The 15,880-nt window shown below is 39.2% G+C and overlaps 1 protein-coding gene across 3 annotated transcripts in view; it reads left to right on the top strand.

The window, feature by feature from the left end:
• The first annotated feature begins 3,304 nt into the window (after positions 1–3,304).
• The window catches only part of TRAPPC9 (trafficking protein particle complex subunit 9), a 1,102,825-nt gene continuing 1,090,249 nt past the window's right edge, over positions 3,305–15,880 (top strand). For 2 of the 3 annotated variants that reach the window (XM_056820755.1, XM_056820756.1), the window contains exons 1-2: positions 3,305–3,455; positions 11,356–11,956. In XM_056820755.1, coding sequence (XP_056676733.1) covers positions 11,373–11,956 — 584 coding nt within the window. In that variant the 5' untranslated portion in view covers positions 3,305–3,455; positions 11,356–11,372. Of the gene's footprint in view, positions 3,456–11,355; positions 11,957–14,550; positions 14,586–15,880 lie in introns of those variants that run through there. The other variant, XM_056820757.1, reaches the window with a different exon arrangement.

Genomic DNA, 15,880 nt, shown 5'->3' on the forward strand with positions numbered 1-15,880 from the left:
CTCCATTGGAACAAATTCCCTACTGGAAACATTCTCCATTTTGATGTGAGAACTCGCCAGGATCAGAAATGGGAGGACCTCTACTCCACCCGTACTTAAGACTGCTTTAGGAGAGAAAACTCCTTGCCAAACAATGAAAGTACTTGGACCCATGCTTATGATGAGGCAGGGAGTTCTTTGAGCCATGCCTGTTTTTAGAATTGATACAATTGGGATGCTAGGTACCTATAAAGGTCAGGCAGGTTTTCTCTTGATGGGATTAGTCGACTCAGCATATGTTTTCTCTGGTTCAGACTTCCTGAGGGGATTAGTCAACTTAGCTGGAATTCAGATGGGCTGTCTTTTAGAAAACATCTACAGTGATTGGTAGATGGAAGAACTTAGGGGAGGTAACATAGGAAAAACCCCCCTATATAAGAAAAGGAATCTCTTGAGCAAGGGATCCTTGGATCCTTGGAGATAGATCCTTTTGGAGGAGGCCCTTTGAAGATCTCTTGAGAAGAAGTCCCTTGGGAGGCTGACTCTGGTGGAACTCCCTCTGGGGAGACTCTGTTCCCCAGACATCCTTGCTTAAGACAAATCTTGTGGTGAGTGATAAAAAACTGACTGATTCTCTCTCTCTTAAGACTCAGGTCTAGGCCATGTTGGCTTAAGGCCCTTCATACTTATACCTTTTCTCTCTCTCTCTCTTTCTTTGATTCCTCATTGTATTATTAATTAAATTCTCTATAAAACCCAGTTGACTTGGGCATATTCATAATTTGGGAATATATTACCTGGCGACCACCTTATATTTGATTTAAAACCAAGACACTGTAGTGAAACATATTTTCTGTGGTAAAATTTACTCACCCTCTCTTATATCTATCACAATTTATATCTTCCACCATTTTAACTCACTACAGTTTACAAACATCAACTATTTTACTCACTATAGTTTATGACCCCAACTCTTTTAACTGCCACAGTTTATAACCACAACAATTTTAAATCTTACATTAGGAAAGTATAAACAGCCTTGGCTCTACCTACAGATTCAAATCTTTGGTCTATTCCCAGCTGTGCTAGCTGACAAGTCACTTTATTCTTTAGAGTTTCAGTTTCCTCATTTATAAAATGGTCATAAATAATGCTTATTTTTTTATCTCACAGTATAGGTAAAATGAGATTATATAGCAGGAAAGATTTGTTGTAAACCAAAAATCATAATTTCAGAACTATTATTATTTTATTTGCCAAGAAACTTTTTCTAAGGTCATGAAGAGTTGGACATGACTAAACAACACTTATTATTTGATAATAGGAATCTGGTGTGGTGTACTAGAGAAAGAGTTTTGAATATGGAGGGAGACTGAATTGCTTCAATTCATTTTAATTCCATTCAAACAACTACTACTTCCTAATACTTAGACACTGACATAGTGATTTCATTTTGGATCTTTCTGAGTACAAAGAACAACAACCAATCACTCAACTTCATGTTTTGGAGCCTCAGTTTCCTTATCTAGAAATAAGGAAGAGTAAAATCCAAGAAAGTAGACCCTTGCTTTGCCTCACTTAGTGGGCATTGATCTCTACCATTGTGGAGCAAGTCCCATCCCAATGTGCTTTTGGATTGGATTTCACATTCTTCTACAGATAGACAAAACATTTATTGTGTATCAAGTGCTTACAATATGACAGACCCGGTAGTTATTGGAAGAGATACAAACACAAATGAGCAGGCCAGTCCTTGCCTTAGGAGTTTACATCCCATTTGGAGAAAACAACCCTCAGCTAAGAATGGAGATGGTGGTGGTGGCGATGTGGGCTATAAGGTATGGGAGTGCATAGGTCTAGGGCAGTGATGGCGAACCTTTCAGAGACTGAGTGCCCAAACTGCAACCCTCAGTTCGAAGGTGAGTCTCTCCTGCCTTGCCCCAGATGGGAGGGAGGAAGTGCTCCCACTGGGTTGCTGGGCAGAGGGCAGGTGATGTGATAATTGTCCTCAGGTGCAGTGAAAAGGGGAGAGGGAGGAGCCCCCTTGGCATGCTCTGGAACACATGCCATAGGTTTGCCAACATGGGTATAGGATATAGACCTGTCAGAAAAATGAGTAGAGGCTTGGATCCAGGGTTAGTCAAGGTGAGAGTTCAAAGGGGTGGAGCCCAAGGTTCCAGTGGGAAAGGAGATGGAGATGATAGCTGGAGTAGGGATAGGATCATGTGAAGACTACTTTGTAAACAGTAAGTGCCATATGCAAAAATATTGGATTTGCAGTCAGAGGGCTAGAGTTCCAATTCCAGTTTTGCCACTTTCTATATGACCTTGAGCAAGTCATTTCACTTCTTTGGGTCTGAGTTTTCCCTCTCTGTAAAATAATAATAATGGTTGTCATATATAGCTATACATGTATATATTGTATGCAAGGCAATTTCCAGCTTGCCCAATTCCAGGGTCATTGAAGGAGAGGATGTATATTATTGGAAATGGTGCCAGAACTCATAATAGCCAAAGGCTTCATGGAGCTTGCTCCACTGGATTTCAGGAGCTCTTCCCAGCTTAAGGAAGGAAGCTCCCAACTCTAGGAAACACAATTCAGTAAATGCATTCACTTGATTCATTACCAAAAGTATGTAAACAAGTTACTGTCTTTAGTGTGTTACCATTCCATAAAATTAGATAAGGTTTTATTGTCATTTTTCAGTCATATCCAACTCTTCATGACCCCATTTGGGGTTTTCCTGGCAGAAATACTGGAGTGGTGTGCCATTTTCTTCTCCAGCTCATTTTACAGATGAGGCAAACAGGGTTAAAGTGACCTGAGTTCAAATTTAGCCTCAGACAAGTTAGCTGTGTGACCTTGGGAAAGTCACTTACTGTTTGTTGCAATCTATTGGAAAAGGAAGTGGCAAACCACCCTGATATCTTTGCAAAAGAAAAGCCCATACGAGGTCACAAAGCTTGGGACATAACTGAATAACAATAACAAATACTATAAACGATTGCATGTATTATATCTCCAAAGCATTTTTCATTATGGGAAAGCTTTGAATGTGGATTCGGAAGATTCAGAGAGATGGCTTCGGAGGTCCATTTCAGCTCCAGCTCTACACCTAAAGTCCAAACTCTGTTACTCTCTCTCCTACCTCTCTGGCTCCCTCTTTCTCCTCTCAGCTAGCTCTCCCTCTCCAGGTGTGAGACTCCAACTCCTCTAGCCTTGTGCTCCGCCCACTTAGAGGCTCCCTCCAAAACCAGGAGAAATGGATCGGAGGCGTCCGGGACTGGGTCCTGTGAGCCCAGCGGGTCTGCACTGAGCATGCTCAGAAGCTGGTCGGCTGGCGGGGGTTTGGGGCACAAGTAGGAAGCTCCGCGCGCGGCTCGCACGCCGGGACCGCCCGCCCCAGAGGAGGTTCCTGCTGCACTCCCAGTCAGCCCTGCTGGTCCTCCCGTCCCAGCCCAGGGCCACCGGCTGTGTAAGTGCATTCACGGGGCCCGAGCCTTTAGCCGGAGAGGAGGAGGAGAAGGAGCAGGGGCAGGAGTAGGAGGAGGGGAGGGTTCCAGGCTCTGCCCCCACCTGACTGCCCCTCGGACACCTGCCCTGCCCCTGCCCTCCTCCGGATTCTCCGGCCCTGCCCAGTCCCTCCCCGCACTGCGCCCTGCCAGCCCTGCATGCCGACCCCCCCCCCCCCCCCCCGCCCCTTCCCCAGCCTCCTCACCTCCTCCCCTCTCTCCGCCTGTCCCCTGCCCCCTCCTCAGCTGCTGTCGCTGACCGGCCGAGTTGTAAGGGACCTCCTTAGAGAAGCGAGTCCCAAGCCCCATTCTACAAATGGGGAGACTGAGGCCCAGAGAGGGAAGCGGCTTGTCCAGGACTGTCCACAGCCGACTGTTGACATTTCTGTGGTGCTGATGTCAAGTTTAAAAGTGCATTTCTCACAACAGCCCTTTGAGGTAGAAGAGTGCGAGTTGTAGATGGTAGTGGATCCTGGTTCTGCTATTTTTTCCCCCCTTCTAACTGTAGAATGACTTTGGATAATTACCACTTTATCAGCTTTAGAGCTGGAAGAGATCTTCCCAATCAACTTCTCTCCCTTACCCCTTCTTCCATTTAACAAATTGAGATTGAGGTGTAGAAAGGCCAAATGATTGAGACTCCACGTAGCCGATGACATTTCTATAGCCCTCAATGAGGCAGTCAGTCAGTCCTTAAACATTTGTTAAGTATCTGCTATGTGCTAGACCCTTTGCTAAGCGCTGGGGATACAGAGAAGGAGAGAAGATTGTGCTTGCTTTCAGTGACCTTATAAAGAGGGGTGTGTGTATGGGGAGACTGTAGGCAAGCAACTATGTACAAACTTGTATGCAGAATGAAACAGAAGAGAGAAAAAATAATAGAGGGAAGGCTGGAGCATTAAGGGAGAGGGGTGGGTCAGGAAAAGCTTCCTGTAGAAAGTGGAATCTTAGCTGGGACTTGAAAGAAGACATGGAAGGCAGAAAGAGGAGATTTAGGAGCAATCCAGGTTTTGGGGGACAGAAAATGCCTAGAATTGGAAGAAATGTCTTGTTTGAGGGAACTGCTCCAGGGATGTGAAGAGGAGTAAGGTAGGGAGAGGGGCCAGGTTATGTCTGGCAGTGAGGGGATGAGTTTACAAAGTGAATTCTTCACAGCAGCTCTTAGTCTTAGATAATACAAGTGATATTATTTATCCTGGTTCTGCTGCTATTTTGTACCTTTATGGGAACTTTGGGTAATTATCTCTTGTAAGATCACTGATTTAGAGCTGGAAGGGACTTCAGAGGTCAGCTATCTTAACCACCTCATTTTTTTTTTTAATTTTAAACCCTTACCTTCCATCTTGGAGTCAATATTATGTATTGGCTCCAAGGCAGAAGAGTGGCAAGGGCTAGGCAATGGGGGTCAAGTGACTTGCCCAGGGTTACACAGCTGGGAAGTGTCTGAGGCCACATTTGAACCCAGGACCTCCTGTCTCTAGGCCTGACTCTCAATCCACTGAGCCACCCAGCTGCCCTGTTAACCACCTCATTTTACAAATGAGGTTTCTGAGACCCAGGAGTAACTTCTGTGTGATTCACCCAAGGTCACCTAGGCATTAATAGACTTAGATCTGAACTGGGTCCTTTTAGAGCCTCAGTTTCTTTAATCATAAAATAAACAGGTTGGATTACACAATTTCTAAAGTCTATGACAACTCTCAATTCTATGATCCTTTGATCCTATATTTATTTTATATATCATAGAAACTTAGAGTTGACAGGGACCTTAGAGATCATATAGCTAGCATACAATCACAGCTGACACTTACATAGCACTTTAAAGTTTGCAAAGTGTTTTAGAGATATTCTCCCATTTCATCCTCACAACAACCCTATGAGGTGGGTGGAGGAAACAGGTTTGTAGAGTGTAAATGCCTTGCCAAGCTCATACAACTAGTAAGTGTCTGAGTCAGGATTTGAACTCAGGTCTTCTTGACTCCTAAATCATGCACTTGGACTAGGCAGTTATCTATCTGCTTCATTTAGACTAATCCTCTAGTTTTGCAGGTAGAATATTAAGGCCATGATAGAAGTGACTTTTCTAAAGTCACAGGTTGAAAGGGTAAATGGCAAATCTAAGATTTGACTGCAGGTCATCCAGCTCCAATAACAATTTTTTTTCCTATTATATGAAATGATTATGATCACTATCCATGGCCACTAAAGGTAGCAGATCCTAGTATTCAAACTTAAATCTTATTTGAAACACAATGGTTTCTCTATTTTATCATAGTTTTTACCATACTTCTTATTTTATTTTATCATATTTTACCATATTTTATCATATTTTACCAATATTTTAATCCTATTTTACCATACTTCTTATTTTTCAGATAAAGAATGTGAGGTTCAGAGAGGTACCTAGGTTCACCTAGTTGTTAAGATGTAGAGCCGGGAATCAAATGTAGTCTCTGTCTAACTTTCCAGTGTTCCACATTCTTTAGGTAGATCAACCTCAGGTTCTTCTTTGTCTAGACTTACCCCCTTTACCTTCTTGTTCTCTGCTTCTGTCACTCTCTCCAAAGCAATTCCATTTTCTTGGTAAACCAGTAAAAATGATCCCCATTTCACCAAGTGCTGGTAACTTCATAAGCCTTTCGATGAGACAAAAACTTTTGCTCATCAGTGACCTGCATTGCAGTGTTACACCCCTGTCTAAGAGGGGGCTTCTTTTTCTTACTCCTTTTACGGTATGCCTCGTCTGGCATTATCATACATTAATGCTTGATTAAAATGCTTTCAGTTTAGGGAGGCAGCCAACTTTGGTGGAAAGAGCACTGGATTTGGGTTCAGAAGTGGCTGCTTTGAATTCTTGACTCTTCCCTTTGCTTACTGTGTGATTTGGGGGAAGTCCCTAGATATTTTTGAACTTGAATTTCATGTGGATGGTAATTTTTACACTACTTTCCTCACAAGGTTTTGGGGAGGAATATGTATAGTATTCTCCCTCTGTTGATTATTGCCAGTTTATCCTATATATAGCTTGTCTGTACATAGTTATTTGCATGTTTATTGATTGGCAAGAAAGCACTTTGCAAGCCTAAAGTGCTATTCAATCAACAAGCATTTTTATATGTCTACTATGTTGCCAGGAATTGTGTGAGGTCCTGTGTTTATCAAAGGCAAAAACCAGTCCCTATTCTCAAGGAATTTACAATTTATCAGGGGAAACACAATCCCATGTAAGTAAATACACAAGTTGGGGTCTTCAGGAAGGGCCTCATGTGACATGAATGAATGACCTGAACTTCAGGGGTCATTGAACTTGGGGTGCATTGCACGCAAAGACATAAAATTAGGAGATGGAACAGCAAGTAGAACAGTTTGGCAGGAATACAGTCCATGACAGAGGAGGTAATGGATAATAACCTTGGAAAGGTAAGCTGAAGCCAGACTAAATGCCAAACAGAGGAGTTTGTATTTTATACTAGGGGCAATAGGAGCCATTGGAGCTTCAAACTGGGGAGTGGCATGGACAGACTTATGTAATAAGAATATAACTTTAGCACAGGTGTACAGAGTGTATTGGAGAGAGGAGAGTCTAAAGTCAGGAAGACTAATTAAGAGGCAATTACAAAAGTTTTGGTGTGAAGTGTGAGGGTCTGAAGTAAGCCAGGCCATGGATGATCTAGCAAAACATAGTGAGAACATGTAGGAAGAGAATCAAGAGAGCAATGTCACAGTCCTATAGAAGCAAGAATATCCAAGAAGAGGGAGTGATCACCAATTTTAAATAATGTAGTGAGGTCTAGAAAGATGAGAACTGAAAAAATGCCTTTGACTTTGGAAATTCAGAGTTCATTATTAACCCTGGAGAGTAGTTTTAGTTAAATGATGAGCTGACTTGTGATTTGAATGTATTATTATTATTTATCTTTATTTAAAAACCCTTGCCTTCCTTCTTAGAATCAATACTGTACATTGGTTCCAAGGCAGAAGAGTAGTAAGGATTAGACAATGGGGGTTAAGTGACTTGCCCAGAGTCACACATCTAGAAAGTGTCTGAGGCTAGATTTGAACCTAGGACTCTCAGTCCACTGAGCCACCCAGTTACCCCCTACAAATACTTTAAAATACATTTTAAGCACTGATTTTCTAGTGTAAGAACCAGGCCTTTAGTTCATTTTTTGTAACTTCTTAGAGAGGAAAGATTTATGATAGCAATTATTAAGCACTTTACTAAGTATTAGGCATGGTGCTTGGAGCTGATAAAACAAAAAACAAAGATGAAGTTTTCCTTGCACTTAAGGAACTTACCATGCTACTGAAAGTACTTTGGACTTAGGCTAAAATCCTGACTCTATTGTTTCATACCTGTGTGACCTTAGACAAGTAATTTAATATTTCAGGACCTCAGTTTCCTTCACTGTAAAATGAGGGTAATGGACTTGATTTTTTAAAGTCTCTTTAAATTCTGACATTCTGTGATCTTGTGAAATTCTAACTGGTGAAGGTTCAAATGAAAGGAGCCATTACTACTTATGAAGGAAGAAAGTGTGAGAGGTTACAGGTTTAGAAGGTGAAGGACTGCTGCTCTCCTGAGTACTAACTAGGAAGTTAGTTTTAGAAAGCTGTGGCAGACAGTTCTTATGTGTTTGGGATGAAAACTATTGGGGAAATAAAAAATGCAATTTTTTCCCAATTGCTGATTGGAGACACTAGTATTCTGTACTGATAGGGAGTTCTGTTTCATCATATTTTGAATAGGGGAAGTCAGCACTCTTCAGTTGCTTGAGTAATTATGGGAGAGGTGTTTCCTACTTTTGGGGCTTAGGCCAGAAGTAAACTAGCAGGTCAGTCAGTAATACCTGGGCAACTCCAGGGTTTCATTGCTTGCTGAAATTCTGGAGTGGATTTGACTTTATTTGCAATTCATTTTATAAGGTTGGAAAGATCCCAGAGAGATCATTTTGTCCTACTACCTTTTCTCTAGGTAGAGCTCCCCACATGCTTTCTATAAGTAGACATTTTAATAAATGCTTGTTCTTCTGAATGGTAAATATACTCAAAATATCCATGAAATTTGGTTTAATGTGTTTGTGTATGTGTGTTTGGTATCAATAGTCTCACAGAATAAAGGTGATAGAATCTCAGAATTTTAGAGCTTCTTAGGAAGAGACTTTAGAGATCATTTAATCTATCCTTGTTATATAGGGGGAAACTGAGGCTTAAAAAGGATTATCTAATGTCACACAGTTAAGGTATTAGCTCCAGAACCCAGGTCTCCTGACTCTGGTTGAATGCTTCTTTCCTTCGTCATATCATGTTGTCTCTCATTAAATTAAGTAATCTATTTGAGAGTTGAGAGTACATTTTTTTTTTGATGGCATAGAGTGCATTTCCTTGCTTTCAATTCTACTAATGCAGTTGGCATTTCTATCTTAGCTCTATGACTGATGCATATGAAGACAGCTAAGATCAATAAAAATAAATAATGTGTTAAAGTTGTATGTTGTAATTTCATTTATGTTTCAAAATTTTTCCTTTCCCACAACGTAATTTTGGAGTCTGGGACCTCAAATCTTAAAATTTTTATTTTAGTGTTAGAAGAGACTTTAGAGGTCATTTAGAGCCTGGACCCAAGATTTCATTAGTGTTTGGAACTTCCAAGTGGGGAAACTTCTTCTACCAGTGTAGACTGGCAACTTCTGTGCAACTTGTGGTCTTAAAGAATTGCTCAGAGGATTGAGAAATTAAGTGTTTTCTAGGGTCACATAGACATTATATATATTAGAGTTAGGATTTGACCCCAGGTCTTCCTGACCTTCAAGTCAGCAGCCTAGCCACAACACCAGCCTGTTTCTCCAGAGGTCACCCAGGCCAGCCTTATGCCTTTGTGGATCTAAAGATGGACAGTGAAGGGAGCCATAAAGTATTACATAGGAAAACTGTTGGGAAGATTTCCTTTAAGACTTCAAAGGATCTTAAATTGAGGGCCCAGGCTTTTTATTCTATGACTATGCGGTCCTTTTATCCATTTTCACTCTCCTCTACTTGTGTTATATTGGGGTGACTGGAAGTGGTAGGTGAGAACTGAAATCTATCAGTGTTACTACTACAGTCACTGGATGGAGTAGGGTACCTGATTACAAGTCCAAAAGATCCCTATCACCCCAAGTACATTCCTTACCATTCTTCCAGGGTGCCTGTTGCTTCCTCTGTTTGATTCACCATTGTCCTTTCAGAGACATAGGCATTTAAAAATTTTTTTAATTGTAAATTAAATTAAAATTTTAATTAAAATATTTTTTTTACATAGGCATTTTAACTGAATTATGTTGGGAGTGCTTTAACATATGTTCACTAATGCACACATCATCACCATCCATCATCATCTATTGCCATCTAGTAAACTGGGCTATGAGGGAAGGAACTGAGGCAGGTTAAGATTTTATGGAGGGAGAAGATGGTAAAGAAAAATACTGATTATAGTAGGGAGGGCAAGCCTAGATATACTGCTGTGAAATAGGACTTTAAGGAAGCACAAACAACATGAGAGTTTTCCTACTTCCACTTTCCTTATCCTACCTCCTCTACCCCTGGGGAAAATAAAAAGGGAAAAATACCCTTGTAACAAATCAAGCAGAACAAATTTCTATTTTAGTCATGTCTAAGAATATATATATATATGTATATGTATATTTTTCTGTATACTTAACTTGTCATATCTCTTTTAGGAATTGTGTTGCATTTTACATCATTGGTCCTTTGGAATCATAGTTGATCAGTTCTAAATTTTTTCAAAATTATTTTTATCATGTAATAATATAAATTGTTCTTCTTCTGCTCACTTAACTCTACATCAATTCATCAGCTTTCTTTGACTCCATCTCTTTCATCATTTCTTAATATTATATAACCATTACATTCCATTACATTAATATGTCATAATTTGACCAGCCATTTCCAATTGATGAGTACCCCCTCAGTTTCTAGTTCTTTACTCCTAAAAAAAAAAGCTGATTTAAATATTTTTTGTACATAGAGGACCCTTTCTTCTTTCTTTGATTCCTTTGGGGTATAAGCCAAATAGTAGTATTACTAGGTTAAAGAGCATACACATTTTAAGAGTTTTTTGGATGTAGTTCCAAATTGCTTTTCAGATGGCTGGATCAATTTACAGCTTCACCAGTGGTAGGTCAATGTGCCTATTTCCCTGAAGTCCCTTCAGCATGTTTTTGTTTTTTTTTGGGTCAGCTTTAGTAATCTGATTGGTGAGGTAGAATTTTAGAATTGTTTTAGTTTGCATTTCTCTAATTTCTAGTGATTTGCAGCATTTTTTTATGTGGCTATAGATAACTTGGATTTCTTTTGAAAACTGCCTGTTTTTTTTAAAGCAGATATTTATTTTTATTTTTTAAATATATAATAATATAACTTGTAACATAACAATATAATACATATGATTTGTTAATATGTAATAAATTATAATAAATATGTCTATCCAAGAGAACCAAGTTGCTTGTTCTTCTGATAGAACATTCTGATAGAAGAGCATTCAATCTGAATGCAGATTGAAACCCATTATATTTTACTTTCTTCATTTAAAAAAAATTTTGTTTGTATTCTCTTCCATAAATGAATACTATAAAAAATGTGTTTTTCATGGTTGCACATGTAGAATCTATATCAGATTGCTTACTGTTTAAGGGGGGGGGAAGAGGGAAGGAGAGAATTTGGAACTCAAAATTAAAAAAAAATTGTTTTTATCCTTTGTCCATTTATCAGTTGAAATTGGTCTCATAATTTTATAAATCTGAATCAATTACTTGAATATCTTGAAAATGAGATCTTTATCGGTTATTCTTTATTTTTGAATAGCACCCACTGGCTTCATTATGAGTGTTCCAGATTACATGCAGTGTGCTGAGGACCACCAAACTCTCCTTGTTGTGGTACAACCAGTAGGCATTGTCTCGGAGGAAAATTTCTTCAGGATTTATAAAAGAATTTCATCTGTGAGCCAGATAAATGTTCGAGATTCACAACGAGTATTGTACATACGCTACAGACATCATTATCCACCTGAAAACAATGAATGGGGAGATTTCCAAACCCACCGAAAAGTCGTAGGCCTCATCACAGTAACAGATTGCTTCTCTGCAAAAGATTGGCCACAAACCTTTGAGAAGTTCCATGTCCAGAAGGAAATTTATGGTTCCACACTCTACGATTCCCGATTGTTTGTTTTTGGGCTTCAGGGTGAAATTGCAGAGCAACCTCGGACAGATGTGGCATTTTATCCCAATTATGATGAGTGTGAATCTGTAGAGAAGAGAATTGAGGATTTCATTGAATCCCTTTTTATTGTGCTGGAATCCAAGCGTCTAGATAGAGCCACTGACAAGTCTGGAGATAAGATTCCTCTCCTGTGTGTACCTTTTGAAAAGAAGGACTTTGTTGGATTGGACACAGATAGCAGGTAAGTATATGTGTTTACCTAGAGGCAAAAATGGAGTTGGTAGCCTTCAGGCATAATTCTTTGGAACTTTCTCTAAAAAAAGGATAGTCATTGAATTTGAGAGCTTGAAGGATTATATACTGATAACATAGTCTAGCATTTCCCAAACTAATTTGGCCACAGAACATTTTAGAGTATGATATTATTGTAGGAACCCATAAATTCAGGACTAGAGAAACTGAGGGCATATTTGTGAGGCTAAAGATGAAACAGGGGATGGTATCAAGGGAAATTTGGTATAAGGACAGAGAAACATTTTATAACAAAAAAATTCTTATATAAGGGATTTAAAATTTACTCCTCTAAAATATGAAACCTAGATATTTCCCCTTAGAACTTTTATGTGGATCACTAGAACTATACACAATTTAATTTGGGAAATACTGATCAGAGTCAGTTCCCTCAATTTACAGATGAGGAAACTGAGGCCAGAGGAATTCAAATTTCTTGCCCAAGATCATACTATCAATTAATGACAGGACTATAGTTAAATTTAAATCTCTTTATTTTATCAGCTCTTCTTTCCATTACAATGCTCTGCCTCTTCTTTACTTTGTCTTAGTCTTCTTCTCAGTACTTGTGGGAAGGTGGTGAAAAAATTAAAACTAAATGTCAATAAATGTAATATTATATTTTAAGGGATTTATTAAATGATCATTAGAAATAGGGATGCAAAATAAAGACCACATGTCCATGGCTGATTATACCATTTTAAAATTCCCATGCTTAGCTTACCACTGCCACCACTTTTTTTTTTTTTGCTGTCCTCATGCCAAAGACATCTAAGAGACCCACCCACTTGCTAATATCCTCTGTCTACAGGAAATACATAAGGACAGGAAGTCAGCAGGCTCCCAGGAAATTTAGTTCTTAGGGTAACAGATTTTTCAGTTATACAGTGGTGATGATGCATGTCAGATATGTCAGTGTTTGGACCCTGAAGTGCTACTGTATGCTAATAGGATTTTTTTTTTTCCATCTTAAAGTTAGCTGTATGTTTCTATACTCATTGTACAAAGGGGTGTCTGATCTGTGGGAAAGGAAGGATTCAGACTTCCTGTTATAGTGATATCCTTGCTTCCTATTTGAAGAAGTTTCTTCCATCATCTGGCTTCCTCTCTCATTCATTGAAATCAGTTCTTGGCTTTATAGTGACAGGGGGTGAGTTACTGAGTGGAAGAAAGTAGATGATCCTTTTGATCTGACTCAAATGAGGCATTCTGGACTGTAGATAAATCCTGAGCTGAAAGTGTAAGCAGGAGAGAGACTGGGTTGAACACAGTACAATGAGTCAGATGTGAAGCAATCCAGGCCTCTCTCTCTCCTTGCTCTATTTTATTGTTTTAGGAAATCAGTAGAATGTAAGCTTCTTGAGAGTAAGAATGCTTTTCAGTTTCATCTTGTATCCCGAGGGCCTAGCATAGTATCTGGCTCCAATAGGAGCATCATAAATTAACGAATGATTTGCTGGGCTAAATTTTTATTTCCTCTTCTGGAAAAGATTAAATTTACTTTGACCTGCTTTAAGAAGTAGTTGTGAGGAACAAATCCCAACCTTTTTAAAGGGGCAGAACTCACAAAGCCATTTATGAATATTAAGTGTAGCAATATATCAAGTGAAATAGCTATTAATACCCTTTTGTTTGAAAAGCAGTTTTGCGGAAAGAGCATTGGAATCAGAGCTAAAAGATCTGAATTCAGAAGTCCAAGTTTCTATCATGTCCTTCCTTGGTGTGTGACCTTGGGCAAGTCACTGACCCTCTGAGCTTTGGCTTCCTGGTTTGCAAGAAGGGGCCACTACTGTTGATATAATCAACCTACTTCTTGCCTCACATGTTGTGTGAGGCTCATAGGAGATAGTTTGCATTCGAAGCCATGAAGTAGTATGAAAAGGGAAGCTATTATGATAATTACTTCTGAAGTAGTTGGGGGTAAGATACTGCTGTCCCTTTGCTTCTTGTATTAGCCGCTCTTCAACTTTCATCATCAAGCCTTCATAATTTGAAGAGGGTGATATAGTATTCATGAATCAACAAAGCAATTATATAATTTGGTACTTGGTAAACTTTTCCTTTTACTACCCTACCTGTTTCATTACCAAGTTTTATGACTTTAAAACATGATTTGAATGGGAACTCTGATTTCTAGCTCTTGCTGGTACCTTCCTTACAACATGGCATGATGGAAAGAATGGTGCATTTGGAGTCTGGACAAATCCCTGGCTTTGCCTCTTGTGTGACCTTGGGCAATCACTTATCTTCCCTAGTCCTCAGTTTTCTTATTTATAAATTGGGGATTGGACTATATAATCTTCCAGATATGCATCTGTGATCCTCTGAATAGATATTCAGCCTGAAATTATTCTAATTTCCTCCCTCAGCTCTCATCAAACTTTGCTTCCAGTGACTGCCCTCCAAATATATATACACACAAGCTGGTGGTAGATTGTTTGTGGTTTGGGTTGTGTTGTAGCTAGTAAAGTTTTTTGTTCTTGTATGTTTCTAATTTCTGCTTGTTCCTTTTTTCCTTTCTTTTTTTTTCTTTTCTTTCTATCATACTGCCCTGTGAGTATGTTGTTGGGTCTGAAAAGGTAGGCTGTGAATACAATGCATTTAAAACTTAGCTAGAGTTCTATATATGCTGCCTTCCCATGCTCTTTATTGCTTCTAAATATATATATGTATAAATATATATATATATGGACATGTGTGTGTATATATAACCAAAGCTTAATGCTGCCTAGACTTATATGTTAACGTAGTAACATTTTTTTGGCCTTCTTGCCTTTAGCCACTGCTGATGCTTCATGCATATTAAAATACTTGCTTTGGAGATCTTGCTTGGTCTTTACAATTTGCTAGCACCATGGATCTTTTTTCCCTTTTTAAAGGTGAGAAATGCTCATTCTGTTAGGTATATAAATGTTTTAGTGGGTCATAGTAGCTTAGGAAGGGTTAAGATCATTGAGCCTGGCTTCATTTGAATCCTTTAATTTTGTCTGTTAGGCATGTAATTCATGGCTGTCAATATGTTATGTGCATGATGTGGCTTAATAAATATACAGTTGATCACAGAGTATTTGTAAATGAAGGTTAGAAGTTGAGGCACCAGGTTGTGCACTGTCTTTACATTACCATGTCATTCAATCTCCCTTTGCTTCAGGTTTTCTTGTTAAAATAGGATTATAGCAGACACAGTGTTCATGGGTGGGGTGGAGGAGAAGAGGGAGACATGCATAGAATTTTAGACTTAGGTTGGAAGGGAGCCTTGGAGGTGATAGGGGATAGATCCACAGACTTGGAGTTAGGAACTCCTTCCTGGCTTTACTAGCTCTGTCCCCCAGAAAGTCACTCAGTTAGTCAGCATCATCTTAATTTCCTAATCTGTGAAATGGAGGCAGTTCAAGTAATAGCACAGACTCCAAAGGGTTATTCTAAGGATGAAACGAGATAATGTATGTAAAGAATTTTGGTTACCCTCAAGAGACTATTAAAAATAGCAAATACTATTAGGGAATGTCTGAGGTTCTCTGGTTCAGCTTTCTAAAGTTCTTCTTTTTTCAGATGAAAAAAGTGAAATCCAGAGAGGTTATGTCATTTGCTCAAGTTATACATTGAGAAAGTGGTCAAACCAGGATAATAATTTAGGTCTCCTGACTCTTGTGACTGATGCTTGAGCCTCTGTTCCTCCATGGAACCAGTATTGCAATCAAATACCACTTCTCCCACCTTCACCTTGTTTAAACATCCCTTTTGTTAGGTGAAAAGGAAGTAATTCCTTTGGGGTCATAGTGAGAATTTGAGGGTTGACCAACTTAATTTCTTTCTAAGAAAGCTTTAGAATCTTTCACACATTCCCTTTATCCTCTTGCCTGAGGGCTTGTGA

The sequence above is a fragment of the Monodelphis domestica genome, chromosome 3, assembly GCF_027887165.1.
Source record: "Monodelphis domestica isolate mMonDom1 chromosome 3, mMonDom1.pri, whole genome shotgun sequence".
In the NCBI taxonomy this organism is placed as follows: Eukaryota; Metazoa; Chordata; class Mammalia; order Didelphimorphia; family Didelphidae; genus Monodelphis; species Monodelphis domestica.